Source organism: Paramormyrops kingsleyae, chromosome 1 (assembly GCF_048594095.1).
Source record: "Paramormyrops kingsleyae isolate MSU_618 chromosome 1, PKINGS_0.4, whole genome shotgun sequence".
Lineage (NCBI taxonomy): Eukaryota > Metazoa > Chordata > Actinopteri > Osteoglossiformes > Mormyridae > Paramormyrops > Paramormyrops kingsleyae.
Genome location: NC_132797.1, coordinates 345730 through 367125, shown reverse-complemented (window position 1 = coordinate 367125; position 21396 = coordinate 345730). Strand labels below are relative to the sequence as shown.

The 21396-nt window shown below is 50.5% G+C and overlaps 2 protein-coding genes across 7 annotated transcripts; both read left to right on the top strand.

Moving 5' to 3' along the window:
* The first annotated feature begins 539 nt into the window (after nt 1-539).
* On the top strand, nt 540-1602 carry LOC111838560 (small lysine-rich protein 1). Its single transcript, XM_023801661.2, has 3 exons — nt 540-652; nt 992-1039; nt 1269-1602. Exons 2-3 carry the CDS (start codon nt 1037-1039, stop codon nt 1524-1526), a joined length of 261 nt encoding a protein of 86 aa, XP_023657429.2. The 5' UTR covers nt 540-652; nt 992-1036; the 3' UTR covers nt 1527-1602.
* A 412-nt stretch (nt 1603-2014) lies between these two features.
* On the top strand, nt 2015-21148 carry LOC111838559 (nuclear respiratory factor 1). 6 transcript variants are annotated; one of them, XM_023801660.2, is made up of 11 exons: nt 2015-2278; nt 6307-6544; nt 6913-7027; nt 7229-7355; nt 7657-7797; nt 10074-10232; nt 11567-11779; nt 12045-12167; nt 13822-13976; nt 14277-14426; nt 15770-15896. In XM_023801660.2, exons 2-10 carry the CDS (start codon nt 6334-6336, stop codon nt 14383-14385), a joined length of 1353 nt encoding a protein of 450 aa, XP_023657428.1. In that variant the 5' UTR covers nt 2015-2278; nt 6307-6333; the 3' UTR covers nt 14386-14426; nt 15770-15896. The 6 variants fall into 6 exon arrangements, with proteins under 6 accessions (XP_023657428.1, XP_023657424.1, XP_023657427.1 ...); XM_023801656.2 differs by lacking the exon at nt 14277-14426 and adding an exon at nt 18215-21148 and having other exon boundaries at nt 2017-2278; nt 7229-7352; nt 15770-15894; XM_023801659.2 differs by lacking the exon at nt 14277-14426 and adding an exon at nt 18215-21148 and having other exon boundaries at nt 2019-2278; nt 12066-12167; nt 15770-15894.
* Nucleotides 21149-21396: the final 248 nt, after the last annotated feature.

Genomic DNA, 21396 nt, shown 5'->3' with positions numbered 1-21396 from the left:
GGGAAATTACCTTCCCCTCATTTTCTCAATTTCTTCTGATTTGTGAAACGTCACCATGCGCAAAATAGTTAACTTGATTTTGTTTTCATCTAGATATCTACGGCTGGGCGAATCACTTTTTTTTAAGAACCCATGTGAATGATGACCACATTTTTTTCCCCTTGTACTTATTACTCTATATCGTAACTTTACATGCAAATCTGAGGCATACAGCGGAATTCTCAATGTCTACCTATTTAACAAGTATATAAGGAGTAGACTCCAAATTATTTTTATATAGCGCCTTTCACAAGATAGTTGTGCCAAGGCACTTTACGTTGGTGTGTTGTGACTCATTATGACATCATAAAGGCAGTATGTATATACCTACACAGCGATACCTTTTCTAGGTATTCCAGTGATGATTGCAGTTTCCCTCAGCTAGTTGTTGGTGTAACTTCAGCCTCTATACAATGAACATTTCCTGAAAACATACCGACCCATTCAGAGCCGCCGGACACAGACACGCCAGCTCACTTCCAGACCGTCCCCAAGGCAACCACACGTCAACAGAGGCTGGCCCTCGTCAATGAAAGCCGGAGCATTAAGTAACGGAAGGAAAGTTATCAATTCTTTTGAACTTACCTGGAATTTTGCAGAGCCCTTCCAGTCGGTATAGTACATTTGGAAACGTAATGACAACCCCGATCATCCTGTGATACTTTTGTGTAAATTGCAAGTTTCAGTGATTGCTGACTGATTGTAATTGATTTTGAGTTTGGCGTAATATGGCATACTGATTTCCACCGATAACTGTAGTTACAAAAAAAAAATACAGTAAAATATATTCTCTGTACTACTAGTCTTTCGGGTAAATCTAAATATATCAGCCGTGGAAATATCGAATTAAACTGGAATAAAGAGGCCTGACTAGATCAGGAGTTTTCAAATACTGACCATGACAGACTATCAACCATCAAAGACAATCAAACCGTTTACCTGATTTTTGCAGACTGCGAATTGTGATGAAACAGAATAACTGAATAAAGTTGACAGAATGGTAATTGATTTCCATTCATTTAAAAGCCAGTATTATACATTAGTGTATTATTATGCTCCTTTATGCATTCTCATATATTGTATAATCACATAGTTTGGCAGATAGCTGTTCCGAACGTAATCTATGTAATGAAAGTTTAAATAATTGAAGATACAAGTGGTGTAAGAGGAGGAATTACTACAACAAACGGCCGTTAGGTTACTAATACATGTTCATGTGTTTTCTACAGCCTACAAAAACCAGAACATCAAAACTGCAAAGTGCTGAACCAACCAAAAAGAACAAGCGGAAAATCTCGTCCAAAAAGAGATCATTGAATGTCAAGTCCGCCGAAAAAGAAGGTGACATATTCAGCGCAGCTGCTATGGAGAACGTTTACTACATCGCCCATAATGCAGTGGACTGCTTACAATTCAGAGGATTTGGCAGGTCAAAAGCACCAAAGAAAAAGGAAAAGAAAGGCAAACTACATACAAGTAAACAATAGACGTCAAACCATACTCGTGCCAATACATTTTTTCTCTTATTTTTGTTTTTAAAATCTGCGTATTGCTTTTGGTTCAATGAAGAAATGTGCCCTCTAAGATGTTCAGCAACTTTGTAAAATATGACTGTTCATTTGACACTAAAGTATTTCCAAATGAATTAAGCGATTTCATCTCAAGATATGTATCTGATAAAAGCATTTCCGTGTGGCTAATAATTCATGTTACTTAATTGAATCGTCAGCAAAAAATATTAGCTGGATTGTATGTTTTTAGTTGTAAACCTATATTTTGTCCTAACGACTGTTTGTTTTATAAACCTCGTCCAGTCCTTATATCAATATTTTGGATTAACCTCAGTTGATACTGTGATACAGTATTTCTCTTTGTGGGACCCGAGCATGAAGCTGCTTTGACAGTCCCTTAGGCTCAGGTACACACAGACGTGCATGCACATTCACATTAAAGACACTGACTTGAAGAGTTAGGCAGCTACAAGAAAGCATTAAACTGGCTTCCCATCGTCGCCCACCGAGAGGCTGTTTCCCCCGAAATGCCCCGAGCAGCTCTTCCCCGCCGCCTTCCCTCCCCAGCATGGCGCCCGTGTCCGTGACGGCCGCTCCGTGACGTGTTGAAGCCCCAGGTCCCCGGCTGCGATGCGCCGCTGCGCCCCTGCTCTTTGTCCTGCATTAGCGCTCGGATTGCCAACCCCGTAACGCACGGCGCAGGCCCGGAGCAGCGCAGCCGCTCTGAGGTTAGTGCCCTACCGCGCAATCTCCAGCTATTTCAGCCCCGGCGCAGCCGCAGCAAAGAACCCGGCAGCGGCGGCTCGGTGGAGGGACGGGGGGTCCGCGCCGACGCGGAACGATAGCGGGGGTTTCGCCGATTGTGGGGCGCCGTTTTGCGAGCGGACTCAGGTTAAAGCGCCGATAAAGGAGGAGGAAGCATAAGCGCAGGCAGGCCACTCTAGGCCCCCATCTGCTGTTGCCTAACGGCGGCGGGCGGTGCTGCGGTCGCTAGCATCCCTTCGGATATACTAATGGCGATCGCGTCACGGCATTTTATTAATGGGGACATGTCAGAAATAATTCGATGTGCGTTTTAACACCCATAACATGCTCTTCCCGTTTTTACGTACACTGGGTGCTAAGATGCATTGCGGTGAGCGTGTTAACGATCCAGCCGGCGGTCTCTTTGTCTCATTAATAACAGCTAAGGGCGCTCTGTAATTCCTTAGTTTTATTAATACCTTTAGGTTGATTGTTGGCCGTAACAGAAGTGGCGTATGCAACGCTGGCTCGCTGGGAACCGCTTAAGGATGCGACCAGCAACCGGTCTCATGCCGCCGCCCGCAGCCTTAGTGTGGATGACAGCGCTTCCTCCGGCCTCTTCGCTCCCGATCGCGAAGAAAAAACACTTAATTTGGGGTCGCGATCTGCGGGAGGCTGCGGGCTGGCGCCTTGACGCCCGAAGAACCGGATGTACTCGGTTGGTTTCGAAGTGAGGCGCTTCTCCGTTTGGTGGCCGCCGGTCGAGGAAGCGTGCCTGGGCTGGGAAGGTCAGATCAGCAGAGCCTTCGCTGCGGCGGGCCGGGTGTTGGCGGCCTATGAAGTTTTAAGGAGCTGCTGGGCTGTTCTCTAGTTAGGTTCCAGTGTTAGCGACAGTAATAGTTATAACTAATGTTTTCATTTAATGAATCTAACAACCTGCTAGGAGCTTTAACCCATCAAAACATTGGTTAGCCAGACAAAAAGCTTGGTTAATTATGGTTAATTCTCACTGTGAACTGTATGTGATTGGAATTATAAAAATGTTTCGTGAATTTCCACCTATGCTGACATGATATGCACTCACTGGCCACTTTATTAGGTACACCTTGCTAGTATTGGGTTGGACCCGCTTTTGACTTCAGAACTGCCTTAGTTCTTCATGGCATAGATTCAGCAAATGGCTTGAAACATTCCTTAGAGACTTTGGTCCATGTTGACATGACCATATTTGTTCGGCTGCATCTTCATAATGTGAATCTCCCGTCCACCACATCCCATTGGTGCTCTTTTGGACTGAGATCTGGTGACTGTGGAGGCCATTTGAGTACAGTGAACTCATTGTCACGTTCAAGAAACCAATCTGGGATATGAGCTTTATGACAGGGTGTGTTATCCTGCTGGAAGAAGCCATTAGAAGCTGTTTACACTGTTTTCATAAAGGGATGGACATGGTCAGCGACAATGCTCAGGTAGACTGTGGCATTTAAACGATGCTCAATTGGTACTAAGGGTCCCAAAGGGTGCCAAGAAAATATCCCCCACACCATTACATCACTGTCACTAAGCAGAATTGTTGATACAAGGTATCCATGCTTTTATGTTGCTTACGGCAAATTCTAACCTTACCATCTGAATGTCACAGCAGAAATTCTTAATTGTCACTGTTGACACACCACAGCACAACCACAAAATGTGTCCTCTGCATTTCACCGATATGTGACAGCAGGGGCAGTTAATTCAATGCCCTGTTGAGCAGTGCTTGGGGGCGGTACCTTGCTCAGGGTACCTCAGTGGTGCTTTGCTGGTCGGGGATTTGAACCTGCAATCTTATAATTACAAGTGCACGTCCCTAACCATTAAGCCACCACTGCCCAAGACTTGTCTGACCAGGCAACGTTTTTCCAATCTCCCATTGTCCAGTTTTGCTGAGCCTGTGCCCACTGTAGCCTCAGCTTCCTGTTCGTAGCTGACAGGAGTGGCACCCGGTGTGGTCTTCTGCTGCTGTAGCCCATCTGCTTCAAGGTTCGATACACTGTGCATTCAGAGAGGCTCTTCTGCATACCTTGGTTGTAGCATTTTTCCCAGAGAATCGCAGCTCACTGGATGTTTTTTCCCAGCCCATTTTCTGTAAACCCTTGAGATGGCTGTGCGTGAAAATCCCAGTAGATCACCAGTTTCTGAAAATTTCATACCAGCCTGTCTGGCTGATGGCGGAGTGGTGGCTCTGAGGCTAGGGATCTATGCTAGTAACTGGAAGGCTGTTGGTTCAAATCCCCTGAACGCCCAGAGTGATCATACTCTGTTGGGCCCTTGAGCAAGGCCATTAACCTGCAGTTGCTTCGTTCTGGGTATGACATTAATCTACATCCAGTCCTATAAGGAGGTCCTCCAACTTACAGGGAGTAACTTGGGGGTAGGTGGCAGGATTGACACACCAGCCATTGGAAAAAAATAAACCTCACACTGGTCCATTCAGACTAGTGTGGTGCTGAGGGATCACCCGCCACATGGCTGCACTCAGGTTCTCATCCCTGAGGTGGTTTGTTATGTGGTGGGTGTGGCAACGCACTGTAATCAGTGCATGCTCCTTACACACTGTATCAGTGCACGACTCCTTATGCACTGTGATCAGTGCACGCTCCTTACACACTCTATCAGTGCACGACTCCTTACGCACTGTGATCAGTGCATGCTCCTTACACACTGTATCAGTGCACGACTCCTTACGCACTGTGATCAGTGCACGCTCCTTACACACTCTATCAGTGCACGACTCCTTACGCACTGTATCAGTTCACGACTCCTTACACACTGTATCAGTGCACGACTCCTTACGCACTCTGATCAGTGCACGACTCCTTACGCACTGTAATCAGTGCACGACTCCTTACGCACTGTGATCAGTGCACGCTCCTTACACACACTATCAGTGCACAACTCCTTACGCACTGTGATCAGAGCACGACTCCTTGCGCACTGTGATCAGTGCACGTTCCTTTCCTGTCTGGCACCAACATGCCATGTACAAAGTCACTTAAATCATCTTTCTTTCCCATTTTGGTGGATATTGTGAAGATTAACTGACCTGTATCTGCATGATTTTATTCATTGTGCTGCCTAACATATGATTGGCTGATTAGATATTTGTTTCGACCAGCAGTTGTGTAGGTGTACCTAATACCGTGGCCAGGGAGTGTATGTAAAGAGCTGCTCCACTGTAATATGGCATAGGATAAATGGATTTTGTATTTTAAACATTTTTGTAAGCACTTAAATATATTTATGCTGTTGGTGATAAATAAAGAAAAAAAATCTAAAGTTTTATAATGTCTCTATGTCATCACAAATAATTTTGGTGTATTCTGATGCAAAGGTCTGTTAAATCTTATCAAACAAAGCACACGTCAGAAGCGGTGTTGAGCTCTCAGTGATGCACACGAAAGCAGGCTGAAATTTAAAGTGGTTATGGAATTAGAAATACAGCGTCACCATTTTAGTTAAAATACCACCATGACCCTCAGCTGGAGAAGTGGGTCGCAGATGGCTGGAAGATAGCTGATGGATTCATTTAATAAGTTTTTGTCAGGTTCACTATACATACAGGAAGGAAGGTGAGTGTATCCTGCAGTGTATCCACCTTAAGATGTAACATCTGCAAAATTACAGCAAGAAGCAAAGGAAAACGACACAGTACCTTCATGAAACAAAGAAGCACAGATTAGAAACTGATTAGCCCTTTGGTTGTAATGGGCCAGTCTGCTCCAAAGAAATCCAGTGTCTCATCTGTTCATGTGTTTTAGTTTGGCTGGGACCAAACCGAGAACCATGGCTCAGCTATTTGATGTAATCTATAATGGAAACTTATGGGCCAGAAGTGTAACGTTTAGCTGCTATACACAAAACATGCTAATTGTGCGCCACTCAAAGTTCCCCAGAGGTATTTAGAGTGTTGTACCTCTCCCTGTAGCTGTAATGAACCCCCGGTGTGTGTTTCCGGCTCCTGCCCTCCCAGCTGATCCAGGTGAGCGACAGATAGGCCATGGAGGAGCACCAGACAGACATGAGCACCATCGAGGCACATGCAGTGGCTGGCCAGGTGCAGCAGGTCCATGTGGCCACCTACACAGAGCACAGCATGCTGAGCGCCGACGAGGACTCGCCCTCCTCACCCGAAGATGACACCTATGATGACTCAGACATCCTCAACTCCACTGGGGCAGATGAGGTCACAGCCCACCTGGCTGCTGCTGGTGAGATGTGCTTGTAGTGATGGGCATGTCCACAAGATGGAGCCCTTACACCACAAACTTCTAAACAAAAAAAAAGCCAAAAACAGCTTGAGTGACTGTGACACTCACCAAAAATGGATCCTTGAGAAATTTTTGATTTCAGGGAACATATATAATTGCTGTGAAACCATTATAGCAAAATACATGTCTAATCATCAGACAGATTCTTTGGTCTGGCTGGCAGAATATTCTCTTGTAGCCAAAAGCGAGGAGGAAAAACTGCCAGCCCAGAATATTTTTAGACCGACTACATGATCGGTGGCCCTGGTGTATCTTTTGGGGTTTGCATGCTCTCCACACAGCTCCCTCACCTCTTCTTTCCCCTCTAGGCCCAGTAGGAATGGCGGCAGCTGCTGCTGTGGCGACGGGGAAGAAGCGCAAACGGCCGCACATCTTCGAATCCAACCCCTCCATCCGAAAACGGCAGCAGACGCGATTGCTCAGGTGAGCGCCGCCCTAGGGGTTCTGATCTGCCTCTGCGCACAACACGGATACGACTGATGATACTAGACATCACAGCATCACAGCAGGAGTCCTCGGGGGTCACACTATGCCCTGGCCATCCGCCTTCCCTGCGGCCGCAAATCCCCGAGAAGCCGAGCTGTCACGTGTCGGCCACTGAGCATGAGCCGTTTGCCTCCCCAGGAAGCTGCGGGCCACGCTGGATGAGTACACCACCCGCGTGGGCCAGCAAGCCATCGTGCTCTGCATCTCGCCCTCCAAGCCCAACGCCGTCTTTAAGGTGTTCGGGGCAGCACCACTGGAGAATGTGGTATATCCCAGCCGCCTGCCACTCTCACCTCTCCTTTCCTGCCTGCGTATATTGCCTTTATTTCTATTGTATCTCAGCACATGAAAATATTCATAATTCCTAGATAGCACTTCGTAGAGCAGGTTGTTCTAAACAACTTTGTTTCCACCGTAGTTGAAAAGGAGCTTAATGAATTATTTAAAAATTATATCAGTAGTTCTCATCTAGGCAGCGATATTAAGGTATCCATCAGTAAATCCAGTCACGAACAGAAGAACAAGCCTTGTCTACCTTTCAGTGGTTTTTCTGCTGCCCCCTGCAGGTGAGGAAGTACAAGAGCATGATTCTGGAGGACCTTGAGAATGCATTGGCCGAGCATGCGCCCCCAGCCCCCGAGCTGAGCTCTGAGCTGCCGCCACTGACCATCGACGGCATTCCTGTCTCTGTTGACAAGATGACCCAGGTTAGGCTAGGCAGCTGCTAGGCACCAGGGGGCACTATTGCTATTGTTCATCAGATTAGTTCCTAACCTGATTTCCATTTACTGCCTGTCCTTTTGGTATATCTCTGATATATATACCCATACACTTTAAAACATGCTAAACTCATTACATGTAGTGGCTGATGGCGTTTTATTGGACATGGCTTTACTGGTGTTCCTTCGTGAACCATTGAGCTCCCAGTTGGCTTCTCCCAGCACTGGTTTGTTTACTCAGATCAGTGTAAATATCCCCCCACCACCACACTGGTTCTTTAGAGAAGCAACTCAGCAAAAGCAGTGCTGATAGGGTGGGGGCAGGGCTGGAAGTCAGCTGGCCAATGAGAGCTCTCACTCAGACAGGTGTGAGAGCCTGTGACTTGTTTTTCAACAGACAGCACAAATACCCCCCCAGGCACACGCACAAATCTAGCTTTGTATCGTGCCGGTCCCAGCACTGCACCTAATCAGAGAGCGGCAGGTGAACAGCGGCCTGTTGGGGGGTGGGGGGTGCAATTAGCCAGCCCTCTCAGCTCTCATAGCTGATTGGATCCCAGGAGGATTAGCGTGGAGGCTGACTTGTCCTCCCAGACACACATGGCCCCATAATTCCACTTCCCCTGTAATTAAGCCATGTGCCAAACACACAGTGCAGCCTGAGTGCTAGCTGGGGTGGAGCGATTGAGGAGTTGACTGGCCATGAGAGGGGACTGTTAAGACTGTTTTTAGCAGCCTGTACTTCTCTTTCCCTCCACCTGTGACTCATGGGGGGTCAAGGGAGTGGCCAAGGTCACGCTCAAGGTGACTGATGAGCTCTGTGTCCTGGCTGGAAGGGCTCCCAGTCCGCACTCCCTACTGCTGGGGTACTTGTGTGGGGTGGCTCTGCTTTCTGCCCTGTACAGCTGTGACAGCTGTGGTCGCAGCTGCTAGCATGGCGGTTAATGGTCTGGACTAACACTCGTGCTGAACCCTCTGTAGACATGCTGATGTTGATGTGTGTCACCCTCCTAAATGTACAGGCAGGAAAACACAGGTGGCCTGGCTGATAGGTTACAAGGAAGACAGACTAGGTGGCAGGCAGACAGACTAGGAGGCAGACAGACAGACTAGGAGGCAGACAGACAGACTAGGAGGCAGACAGACAGACTAGGAGGCAGACAGACAGGCTGGCAAGGAATCAGGCAGATGGACAGGTTGAGAGGAAGACTGACAGGCTGGGAGGCACACAGGCTGTAAGGGAGGCAGCCAGACTGAGAGGCATACACACTAGAAGGGAGATAGTCTGGAAGGGAGGCAGACAGACAGACTGGAAGGCTAACAGACAGACAGACAAGTGGGCAAGCAGACAGGCTGGCTGGTAGGGAGGCAGGTAGGCTGGTAGGGAGGCAGACAGACAGACTGGAAGGCTGACAGACAGACAAGTGGGCAAGCAGACAGGCTGGCTGGTATGGAGGCAGACAGACAGGTTCAGTGGCCGACAGACAGGCAGACAAGCTGGAAGGAAATCAGACCGACAGACTGGCAGACAGACAAGCAGACAGGCAGGTAGGTTGACAGACAGACAGGCTGGCAGGGAGGTGAGCATTCTGCTTTTGGCATTCAAAATCAACTCTCCATGCAACTTGATGGTGCCGGTCTAGCTCTGGATTTATATGCAAGCGATTCATTTTCCGGGAGCCAAATTTAGCCCATGAGGTCAGGCAGCCGACGCTGCAGTCCTCCACTGTGCAACATGATCCTGGTCCAGTGGGCAGCCTAGCAGCGGCACTGAGGCCTGGAATCAAACATCAGGATAGGGCGTGCCTGCCCTGCATCTGCAGACCGGCTGTGGGGGATAATACAGTCACAGCTCTGTCCACTAGTCAGCAGTGCTTTTTCTGAAACCAGAAACCCTGCATTAGCTTAGATCACACAGTTTTGCTTTGACTTAAAGACTTCATGACCTTGAATTTTCTACGCCGCGAGGCCGTTTAACAGAAATGTGGGTGTATCCAGACAGGAATGACCGGTTTGGTAAAGGGACAGCACGAGGCATCCTGTTTAAAAGATTGGAGTCAGGCAGATGGACAGTCGGAGGTTTGGCATGTATTTCAATCTGGAAGGGGGGGGGGGTTGTCGGATGGCTAGTCTCACAGATTAAGGAAAAGCCTTCTCCAGTGGTTGGGGAGTGTGAGTTTATGAATCTGAGCTTTGGCTTCTTGGAAAGCAGTAGGGGAATATTGCAGTCTGATTGTGGTTTGATCCCCCCACTCCTCCCGCAGGCCCAGCTGCGGGCCTTCATCCCCGAGATGCTGAAGTACTCAACGGGCCGTGGGAAGCCCGGCTGGGGCAAGGAGAGCTGCAAACCTGTGTGGTGGCCAGACGACATCCCCTGGGCCAACGTGCGCAGCGACGTCAGGACCGAGGAGCAGAAGCAGAGGGTGAGGCCACTGGAGTCACCAGAGTAGTGGGGACGTCCCACGGATATAAGCTGGGTTAAGGTGTGGCTCCATCTCTAGCCCAAAAGGATTCTGGGTAATCTTTATCTTTATAGACATGTAGCTGTCGGAGGCTATGCTTGATGCCACTGGGACGCCAGAGTACCCAGTCATAAACTTGGCTACCCAAACATAAACCTAGCCACCCACTCATAATTAATGCCACCCAATCATAAGTTTGGCCACGCAATCCTAAGAAATGTCACCCAATCACAAGCTTAGTCACCCAATCCCAAGCTTAGTCACCCAATCATAAGCTTAGTCACCCAATCATAAGCTTTAGGCATGTAATGATGAATCACGAATCGGTTAAAAATCCATGTAAATGTATGACGATTTAAACTGGCTGATGTGGAAAATGAATCGCTACTTTAGGAGTACTTCACAGTACTTTAACAGAAAAATGACATTTGATTTCACGACGTCAGTTCAACGTCAGATGTCCCTGCGTATTCACGTTGACGTCATATGTTAGTTTTTGGTTTTGACCGAACGCGAGATGGCGAGCGAATTTGAAATTGAGGACACGCTGCTGGGCGGCACGGTGCCGCAGTGATTCGCACTGCTGCCTCACAGCAAGAAGGGCTTGGTTTTGGTCCCGGGTCCTTCCTGTGTGGAGTTCGCACGCTCTCCCCGTTTTCACCGGGGGCTTGTGGTGTGTTGGCGACTGCCCAGGGTTGGTTCCCGTCTGCGCCCATTGTTCCTGTGGTCCCCCCCGCAACCCCAGTTGGGATTAAGCGGTTTCAGAAAATGGATGGACGCATCGTCCGATCTTAAATCGGCGGTGTGGCAGCATTATAGCTTTCTGGTAATTACAAACGAAAACGGTGAGAAAAGCACAGACAAGACAAAAACTGCATGCATAAAAAAATCGTGAGAAAATCGTATCATGAATTCAGAATCTTATCGAATCGTGAGTTGAGTGTATCGTTACATCCCTAATAGGCTTAGCCACCCAATCAGCAATGCCAATCATAAGAAATGCCACCAAGTCATAAGAAATCCTACCCAATCATAAACCTGGCCACCCAATCATAAGCAATGCCACTCAGTCATAAGCTTGACCACCCAATTATAAGCTTAGCCATCCAATCAGCAATGCCACCCAATCATAAGAAATGCCACCCTGCCTTAAGCTTGACCACCCAATGGGTGTTGTACCACTGGGGCCGTCATGATGGCATGGCACGTCTCCCTTCATGGTGCTCTCTCCATCTCACTCGCATCCCCTATCAGCCCTGATTTCTCTCCCCGTTTTCGGGCCCCATCCCAAGTAGGTGTCCTGGACCCAGGCACTGCGGACCATTGTGAAGAACTGCTACAAGCAGCATGGCCGGGAGGACCTGCTATACGCCTTCGAGGACCAGCAGGCACCCCCATCCCACATGGCCCCTGCCACCGCTGTGACCCACGGCATCGCGCACCTGGTGCCCTCGCAGACCGTGGTGCAGACCATCAGCAACCCGGATGGCACTGTTTCCCTCATACAAGTGAGTCTCTGCAGGGGCTGGACGGGCCCTGGAGCCAGCTGACCCAGGTCTGGACCACCTTTGTGCAGAGAGGTTCGACGTATCCCATGTTTTTTTTAGGGGGCGAGGGGGATACAATCAGTAGTCCTCAAAAAATGGATGTTCATCTGATTTTAGTCATCCACATAGCCAAGACGACTAAAATAGGTATGTACCTGAGTAATGGGGGTGCCCCCCGAGTCCCAGCACACCCAATATACACTGGTGTTTTACTCCCACCCCCCTGCTCCCCGTACTGTACTCACAGGTGGGGACTGGAGCGACGGTGGCCACCCTGGCAGATGCCTCCGAGCTGCCGGCCACCGTCACGGTGGCCCAGGTGAACTACTCCACCGTCACAGAGGGAGAGGTGAGGCCCTGCCTGATGGGGCACGTTGGAACCCGGTGGGTCTGAGTAAAGATACGGCAGTAACCCCTCACGAGGAGTCTCATCCTCGCAACAAGTCTCAGTCTGAGTAAAGATACGGCAGTAACCCCTCATGAGGAGTCTCATCCTCACAATGAGTCTCAGTCTGAGTAAATATACAGGAGTAACCCCTCACAAGGAGTATCATCCTCGCAACAAGTCTCAGTCTGAGTAAATATACAGCAGTAACCCCTCACAAGGAGTTTCAGTCTGAGTAAAAATACAGCAATAACCCCTCACAAGGAGTCTCAGTCTGAGTAAATATACAGCAGTAACCCGTCACAAGAAGTCTCATCCTCACAACAAGTCTCAGTCTGAGTAAAGATACAGCAGTAACCCCTTACAAGGAGTCTCATCCTCGCAACGAGTCTCATTCTGAGTAAAGATATGGCAGTAACCCCTCACAAGGAGCCTCATCCTCGCAACGAGTCTCAGTCTGAGTAAAGATACAGCAGTAACCCCTCACAAGGAGTTTCAGTCTGAGTAAATATACAGCAATAACCCCTCACAAGGAGTCTCAGTCTGAGTAAATATACAGCAGTAACCCCTCACAACGAGTCTCAGTCTGAGTAAAGATACAGCAGTAAACCCTCATGAGGAGTCTCATCCTCCCAACGAGTCTCAGTCTGAGTAAATATACAGCAATAACCCCTCACAAGGAGTCTCATTCTGAGTTAATATATAGCAGTAACCTGTCAAAAGGAGTCTCATCCTCACAACGAGTCTCAGTCTGAGTAAAGATACAGCAGTAACCCCTCACAAGGAGTCTCATCCTCGCAACGAATCTCAGTCTGAGTAAAGATACAGCAGTAACCCCTCACTGGAGACTCAGTCTGAGTAAACATATGGCAATAACTGCTCATAGGGGTCTCAATCTGAATAAAGCTATGACAGTTACTCCTCACAGGGGTCTCAGTCTGAATAAAGATACAGCAGTAACTCCTCACAGGAGTCTCAGTCTCAGTAAAGATACAGCAGTAACTCCTCACAGGAGTCTCAGTCTGAATAAAGATACGGCAGTAACTCCTCACAGGAGTCTCAGTCTGAATAAAGATACGGCAGTAACTCCTCACAGGAGTCTCAGTCTGAATAAAGATACGGCAGTAACTCCTCACAGGAGTCTCAGTCTGAATAAAGATACGGCAGTAACTCCTCACAGGAGTCTCAGTCTGAATAAAGATACGGCAGTAACTCCTCACAGGAGTCTCAGTCTGAATAAAGATACAGCAGTAACTCCTCACAGGGGTCTCAGTCTGAATAAAGATATGACAGTTACTCCTCACAGTGAATCTCAGTCTGAATAAAGATACGGCAGTAACTCCTCACAGGAGTCTCAGTCTGAATAAAGATACAGCAGTAACTCCTCACAGGAGTCTGTCTCAGTAAAGATACAGCAGTAACTCCTCACAGGAGTCTCAGTCTGAGTAAATAAATGGCAATAAACCCTCACATTGAGTCTCAGTCTGAGTGGTAGTAAATGTAGGGCAGTAACCCCACACAGCGAGTCTCAATCTTAGTAAAAATACGGCAGGAACCCTTCGTGGCGAATCTCAGTCTGGTTCCAGACGTTTATCCTCCTTTGTGTCTCTTTCTCCAGGAGCAGAACTGGGCGACGCTGCAGGGCGGTGAGATGACTATCCAGAGCACACAGGCCTCTGAAGCCACGCAGGCCGTGGCGTCCCTCGCAGAGGCTGCGGTGGCGGCGTCACACGAGATGCAACAGGGGGCCACCGTTACCATGGCACTCAACAGGTACACCTAGGGCACGGGGGACAGCAGCAGGTGTCTGCAAGGGGGTGTCTGTTGTCGGGACCCAGTGAAGTCACGCCATGTGGTTTAGGCCTGAGTGTGCAAGTGGCTGCCTGTTGCCTGCAGTGCTGCTCTTGACACTTGCCTGTTTGGGATTCGCAGAAGCATTGAAGATAAAGCTAGTAAAGTCATAGGTTCATTAGTCTGGACCTCTCCACCCACCCGGTTATATGAAACGTCGGCTGATGGGTAGGAATCAGGCGTGCAGAGACAGAAATCCCACCATGATCTTGATTCACACAGGGATATTTTTGCTCCTGGACTGTTTCTGGGCCAATATCCAGAGTTTCCCTGTCACGTTTCCTGGCAACGGCCCAGGCCTGGAAAGGACCCCAGGGGCTTGTTACCTTAGCTCACCTGTGGTTGCTGCCCCCCTCCCCGTGTTTATCACAGGTGAGCCCTTTTGAGCGCCCCCACGCTCACTTCCTGTTCTTTGTCCTAGCCGGAGGTATGAGGATCTCCCAGCTGACAGACGCTGCTGGGATCCCTCAGGACTGGTGATCGCAGATATTGGGAAGCAGGCTGTAAAGGCAGCATGTTTGTTAATGGCCTTACCTGGATTCTTCCAGAAGGTCTGCAGATACCCTGTACTGTGCTCACAAATCTCCAGTAGTAGTATTAAGTTTCCTGAGCCGTGTGGGCGGGGGGGCCTGGGGGTGGCATTCAGGCAGCTGGCGAGTAGCCTTACAAAGAGCCTCTTCCCATGTCAATTAGGCTCCTCATAATGACCCTCATTTTGAAATCTGCACTATAGGCCCAGTTCTTTGTGGCTGGAAGGTTTGGGAGACCCCCCCCTCCCCCCCGGCTGGGTGTTATCTCCCGTTTGCATGCGTGATGTAGAGCAGCACTGCCACTCCTATTACCAAAGGCCTGTCTCCATTGGGTGAGTCAGGTACCGCTGCCTTGGCGCCTCTTCACCTCCAGGTGTCACTAGTGCAGCAGAAGCATATATCATGGAGGCTTGTGATAGGCTTAAGTTATCATTTCTGGTCATGCTCATTCCCCTTTGGTGGTGGTCATTCACACACACACATAGCATCCGCTTCTGCTTCAGTGGGAATTCAGGAAGCCCCACCCCCACCTCTTAGGCTGTGTGACAGAAATTGAGCGCACCCAGCGTGTACAGGCCTAAAGATATGTGGCCAGGCAGATTATGGTAATCCCAGCACTGAGCTGACAGCCGGAACTCCATTAATGCCCCCCCAACCCCACCTGTACGTGTTACATCTGAGTGAGGGCTTCGCAGTAATATTGCACATTCGCTGTTTTTGTCTTTATTGTTGCATTTTAAATGGAGGGGGGAATTTTTTTTTACTCAGTGATTTATTTCTGGGATTTCAGAGTGATTGATGTTTATACGTCGATGAATAGCTGTTTCTTTACTAGACGGGAGCAGCTCCCTACACAAATGTTGTGTGACTTTTTAAATATTATTTTTGTTGGTTTTTCTGGAAGGGCTTTAACCTCCTGACACCCTACGTCCTCATATAAGGACATCATTTTTAGTTTAAAACTATTAATTGTTAAAAAAAATAATGTTTGGTTTTTATGATTATGAGGTCCTACTAATCCCAAATAGTTAAAGGAAATAAAACATGCACAAACAAAAGCCTGGGATAAATCATACATGTAAGTGAGTGTTTATGCGTGTGTGTCACTGGACACGCATGTGCCTGCCTTGCTGCCTGTGTGCATTTGCGTGTCACTTGTACATGACCCCCTCCCTCTCTTGCCAGTGAGGCTGCGGCCCATGCCGTAGCCACGCTAGCAGAGGCCACCCTGCAGGGTGGGGGGCAGATCGTCCTTGCGGGAGAGACGGCAGCTGCTGTTGGGGCCCTGACCGGGGTGCAAGACGCCAGTGGTGAGTGCAGCACACCTCTGTCTCATTCTCACTTACCTGCCTCTCCCTGTCTCATTCTCACTTACCTGCCTCTCCCTGTCTCATTCTCACTTACCTGCCTCTCCCTGTCTCATTCTCACTTACCTGCCTCTCCCTGTCTCATTCTCACTTACCTGCCTCTCCCTGTCTCATTCTCACTTACCTGCCTCTCCCTGTCTCATTCTCACTTACCTGCCTCTCCCTGTCTCATTCTCACTTACCTGCCTCTCCCTGTCTCATTCTCACTTACCTGCCTCTCCCTGTCTCATTCTCACTTACCTGCCTCTCCCTGTCTCTGTCTCACTTACCTGCCTCTCCCTGTCTCATTCTCACTTACCTGCCTCTCCCTGTCTCATTCTCACTTACCTGCCTCTCCCTGTCTCTGTCTCACTCTCTTGCCTCTCCCTGTCCCTGTTTTACTCTCCTGCCTCTGTCCCAGTCTCACTCCCCTGCCTCTCCTTGTCCCTCTCACTCCCCTGCCTCTTCCTGCCCAGCCTCACTCTCCTGCTTCTCCTTGTCCCTCTCACTCCCCTGCCTCTTCCTGCCCAGCCTTACTCTCCTGCTTCTCCTTGTCCGTCTCTCACTCTCCTGGCTTTCATCACTGTTCCCAAAGTACAATCTGTAGGCAGTTTCTCTGCAGCCTCCAGCTGTCAGCTGTCTGTCCCTGCTTTTAACCCCTAACCCTAGAGAAACCCTCCAGGCGTGCTGTGGAGGTATGTTTATGTGACTTCAGCGTCCTTCACAATATTATTCAGTGGGGGGGAGGGAGTCCCTCTTGCCCCTCCCACCCCTCCCTGTTAAGGAGACGAGGTTCATTAGGGGGCAGGCTGCTTCATGCTAATCCCCCAGGGCTCCTTCGGAGCAGATGGTATGTGTGTATCTCTGTATATGTATATGTGCTTTATTGTGTGCACACTATATGCACGCCCTCCAGCAGGTCACCACAACCCCGCGCTGCCTCCCATTCAGGCACAGAGGACACCTTCACTTACTTCCCCCTGGGGTGGTGTTTCTGGCCCTTTCCCAGGAGAGGACAGGCGAGCAGCCCAGTTCGGCCCATCACTAGGCATTGTGCTCCTCACTTGGCCAGCTGTTGGCTTCGCCCCAGGGCCTTGTGCATACCGAGAGCCAAGGGTCTGATGAGCAGCCCTTCCGTCCATGTGCATGAGGTCCCCCCCATGTAGGTCTCAGGCAGTGCTGGTCGCACCCCGGGGGACGGTGCTGGTGCATTGCAGTCAGCGTCCGCTCAGATGGTGGCGTTCTAGGTGGTGACCTATGTTGCCTAATGGGTTGACTGGCACTGGGCCAGCGAACATGACCGCCCTCTGGGGCACTAAGCCGCTACCACCCCCACCCCAGAAGGTGGTGTGAGAGGCGTAGTCTGGATCTGAGCGGGCAACATCTCAATGTCACCCCAAGGACAAGGTCACGGGGGCGCAGGGAGTCACTTCACCATGCTGATGGGCCTCAGTCCAGACCGCTCAATCACTCGGGCCCGATTAGGGGAATCAGCGGCACTTGAGGGCCCGATGCAGAGTGGCCCGCAGAGACAGCGCCAGGAGAAGTCTCCCTCAACAGCTAATTGGGTTCATTCAGGCTGAATATGCATTTGGCTGAGAGGGCGCGCAGAGTTAAAATAGGCCTGCCATGACTTATCAGTGATTTTGGGAATCCCAGGTGCCTGAAGGGTTTATGCATGAGGGTAGTGGGGTGGGGGCAGTGGGGGCGGGGCAGGGGGGTGGGTGCTCCATATGCCACTATGGGATAATCCCTGTTTGTCTGCTTATGCTATTAAGGGGTTACCCTCACCCCTCCACACACACACACACACACACACACACACACACCCAATGCCCTCATATGCATAACTAACCACTGTCCCTTTCATCTGGGAATGGCGGAGCTGTCCATTACCAGTCACCACACCAGTTAGCGGTCATTGCTGATTTATTCGCACCAGGATGTAGAACAAGCCACTATACACCATGAGTGAGACCATAAACACAGCCTGTCCATATTTTTACTGCCCTAAATTAGGTTGGACTAGTGTTTCCCAACACAATCCTCTGGGCCCCCATATCGTCCAAATTTTTGCTTCCTCAAAGCTCTCAGCCAATCAAGTACCAAGTACATGTGCTGGGAGCTGGAAGGGAGCAAAAATGTGGATCGTCTGGGGGTCCCTGAGGCCTGGGTTTGGAAACACTGGATCAGACAGTGCAGTCATACTGAACTGCATTGTCCAGTGAGCGTGTGGTCCAGTTCTATATGACCGCCTTACATATTCCTTTCCCTGTCTCCTCAGGTCTCGTCCAGATTCCTGTCAGCATGTATCAGACCGTGGTCACCAGCCTCGCCCAGGGCAACCGGCCCGTCCAGGTCGCCATGGCACCCGTTACCACACGCATAGACAATACCGTCACCCTGGACGGACAGGCCGTGGAGGTTGTCACCCTGGAACAGTAACTTGTGGCACTTCCTTGTCGGCAGTTGTACAGTATAAAATTGATCATTCACAGTTGGGGCGTATCGACTCAACAAGGCATTTTGTTTACTGTGTACAGTTATGTTTCATTCTGTTTTGGAGTCAGAGTTTTGGAAACGTGGCTCTGAATTTGGAAAAAGTCATGATATACCCTATTGTATTTATTTCTTACATGTTTTCACCTTTTTTAATAAACCAAAAATGTGAGGATGGGACAGAGACTTTAAATATGCTTCAGTGATGACAGACAAGAGGGACCAAATCATGGCAGGTTCTCCGTTGCCGCTTTTCATGTGTGTATGATAGAGCTTGGTGCCCTGGGCCTTTTTATTAAACCAAACATCCGGCACTGAAAGCGTTAAAGAGCTTTAAATAGGTGCCAAAATTAGTAAATGAGTTAAAATGATCATGGTGACCTACACTCCTTCCGGATTCATCCAAGCCCACACCTGTGTGATTCAGGGTTCCCTCATTCAGGGGCTGAGGTGTACCCAGGACTGGAGTGTGCTCACGGCCGGGGTGTGCTTACGGCCGGGGTGTGCTTACGGCCGGGGGGTGCTCACGGCCGGGGGGTGCCTATAGCCGGGGTGTGCTTACGGCCGGGGTGTGCTTACGGCCGGGGTGTGCCTACAGCCGGGGGGTGCCTATAGCCGGGGGGTGCCTACAGCCGGGGGGTGCTTATAGCTGGGGTGTGCTTACAACCGGGGGGTGCCTACAGCCGGGGGGTGCTTATAGCTGGGGTGTGCTTACAACCGGGGGGTGCCTACAGCCGGGGGGTGCCTACAGCCGGGGGGTGCTTATAGCTGGGGTGTGCTTACAACCGGGGGGTGCCTACAGCCGGGGGGTGCCTACAGCCGGGGGGTGCTTATAGCTGGGGTGTGCTTACAGCCGGGGGGTGCTTATAGCCGGGGGGTGCTCACAGCTGGGGCGTGCTTATAGCTGGGGTGTGCTTATAACTGGGGGGTGCTTATAACTGGGGGGTGCTCACGGCTGTTTATTTGACTGTTTTTTCCCCCCACATCATTACCAGCTGTGCTTCCATTTGGTCTGACACAGGAAATTATGCTTCCAAGGTACCCCCATAGCCGTCGTCACCAGGGCGACAGTGGAGGAGGGCATAGGTATGGCCAGCCGGGTGTGGGGAGGGCTAACTCTAACCCCAGCCCCGACCCGCACCCCCTTAAAGCACGCTGGGGGCGTAACCGCAGCCCCAACCCGCACCCCCTAAAAGCACGCTGGGGGCGTTACCCCAGCCCCGACCCGCACCCACTTCAAGCACGCTGGGGGCGTAACCGCAGCCCCAACCCGCACCCCCTTAAAGCACGCTGGGGGCGTTACCCCAGCCACAACCCGCACCCCCTTAAAGCACGCTGGGGGCGTAACCCCAGCCCCAACCCGCACCCCCTTAAAGCACGCTGGGGGCGTAACCGCAGCCCCGACCCGCACCCACTTCAAGCACGCTGGGGGCGTAACCGCAGCCCCGACCCGCACCCCCTTAAAGCACGCTGGGGGCGTAACCGCAGCCCCGACCCGCACCCCCTTAAAGCACGCTGGGGGCGTAACCGCAGCCCCGACCCGCACCCCCTTAAAGCACGCTGGGGGCGTAACCCCAGCCCCAACCCGCACCCCCTTAAAGCACGCTGGGGGTGTAACCCCAGCCCCAACCCGCACCCCCTTAAAGCACGCTGGGGGCGTAACCGCAGCCCCAACCCGCACCCCCTAAAAGCACGCTGGGGGCGTTACCCCAGCCACAACCCGCACCCCCTTAAAGCACGCTGGGGGGCGTAACCCCAGCCCCGACCCGCACCCCCTTAAAGCACGCTGGGGGCGTAACCCCAGCCCCGACCCGCACCCCCTTAAAGCACGCTGGGGGCGTAACCCCAGCCCCGACCCGCACCCCCTTAAAGCACGCTGGGGGCGTAACCCCAGCCCCGACCCGCACCCCCTTAAAGCACGCTGGGGGCGTAACCCCAGCCCCGACCCGCACCCCCTTAAAGCACGCTGGGGGCGTAACCCCAGCTCCAACCCGCACCCCCTAAAAGCACGCTGGGGGCGTAACCTGAGTGTTCCCAAGGTGACAGTTGGCCTGTATGCTTATGCATGTGTGTCTGAGGTACATTCAAGGCCGGACTGACACACCTAACCTGGGCTCTACATTCAAGGCCGGACTGACACACCTAACCTGGGCTCTACATTCAAGGCCGGACTGACACACCTAACCTGGGCTCTACATTCAAGGCCGGACTGACACACCTAACCTGGGCTCTACATTCAAGGCCGGACTGACACACCTAACCTGGGCTCTACATTCAAGGCCGGACTGACACACCTAACCTGGGCTCTACATTCAAGGCCGGACTGACACACCTAACCTGGGCTCTACCTTGGGGCTCCAAATGTTTTTTTTCTGGTTGTTACAAAAGCATGTTATGCTGTAGGCGGGACCACACCCCCTGAATTCAGCCCTGGGTGTGTTTCTTTGACACGGAGGCTTCCACCTACACAAATGCACACTTTAGTCCCTGCTGCTGCTAACGGACATGACCGGTCTCTCCTGCCTTTTGGCTGGAGCCTTTTCTATGCCAATCAATAGCTTTTCCTGCCTTCAAAATTTCATGATATTGAGGTTGAGGTATGTCTTTATTTTTTTATTTTGACAATTGCCAAATAATTTTGTCCTTTTAGAAACTCTTCAGCAGTGTATTATGTCCTATTATACTATGGAAATGCTATTAAAATTCTTTTTCGAATGGACATTATGTATATGTGGTTTATTCAGGCTAACAGGAATGAAAATCACAAATACAGCAAATAATTTTAATGATGCAGAAATAGGTTTTTCTGTAATCATATGCTTCTGTTTTCCCTGCCCAGACATTGCAGGTGTTTCCCAGCACCATTCAGTTAAAGGCTGTAAGAGCGTGTGGAGCAGAAGGTAGCCCCACTACTGCCCTCTACTGGTCACAGCATATTTAACATTGTGTCGGAAGGCAGGGTGTGAC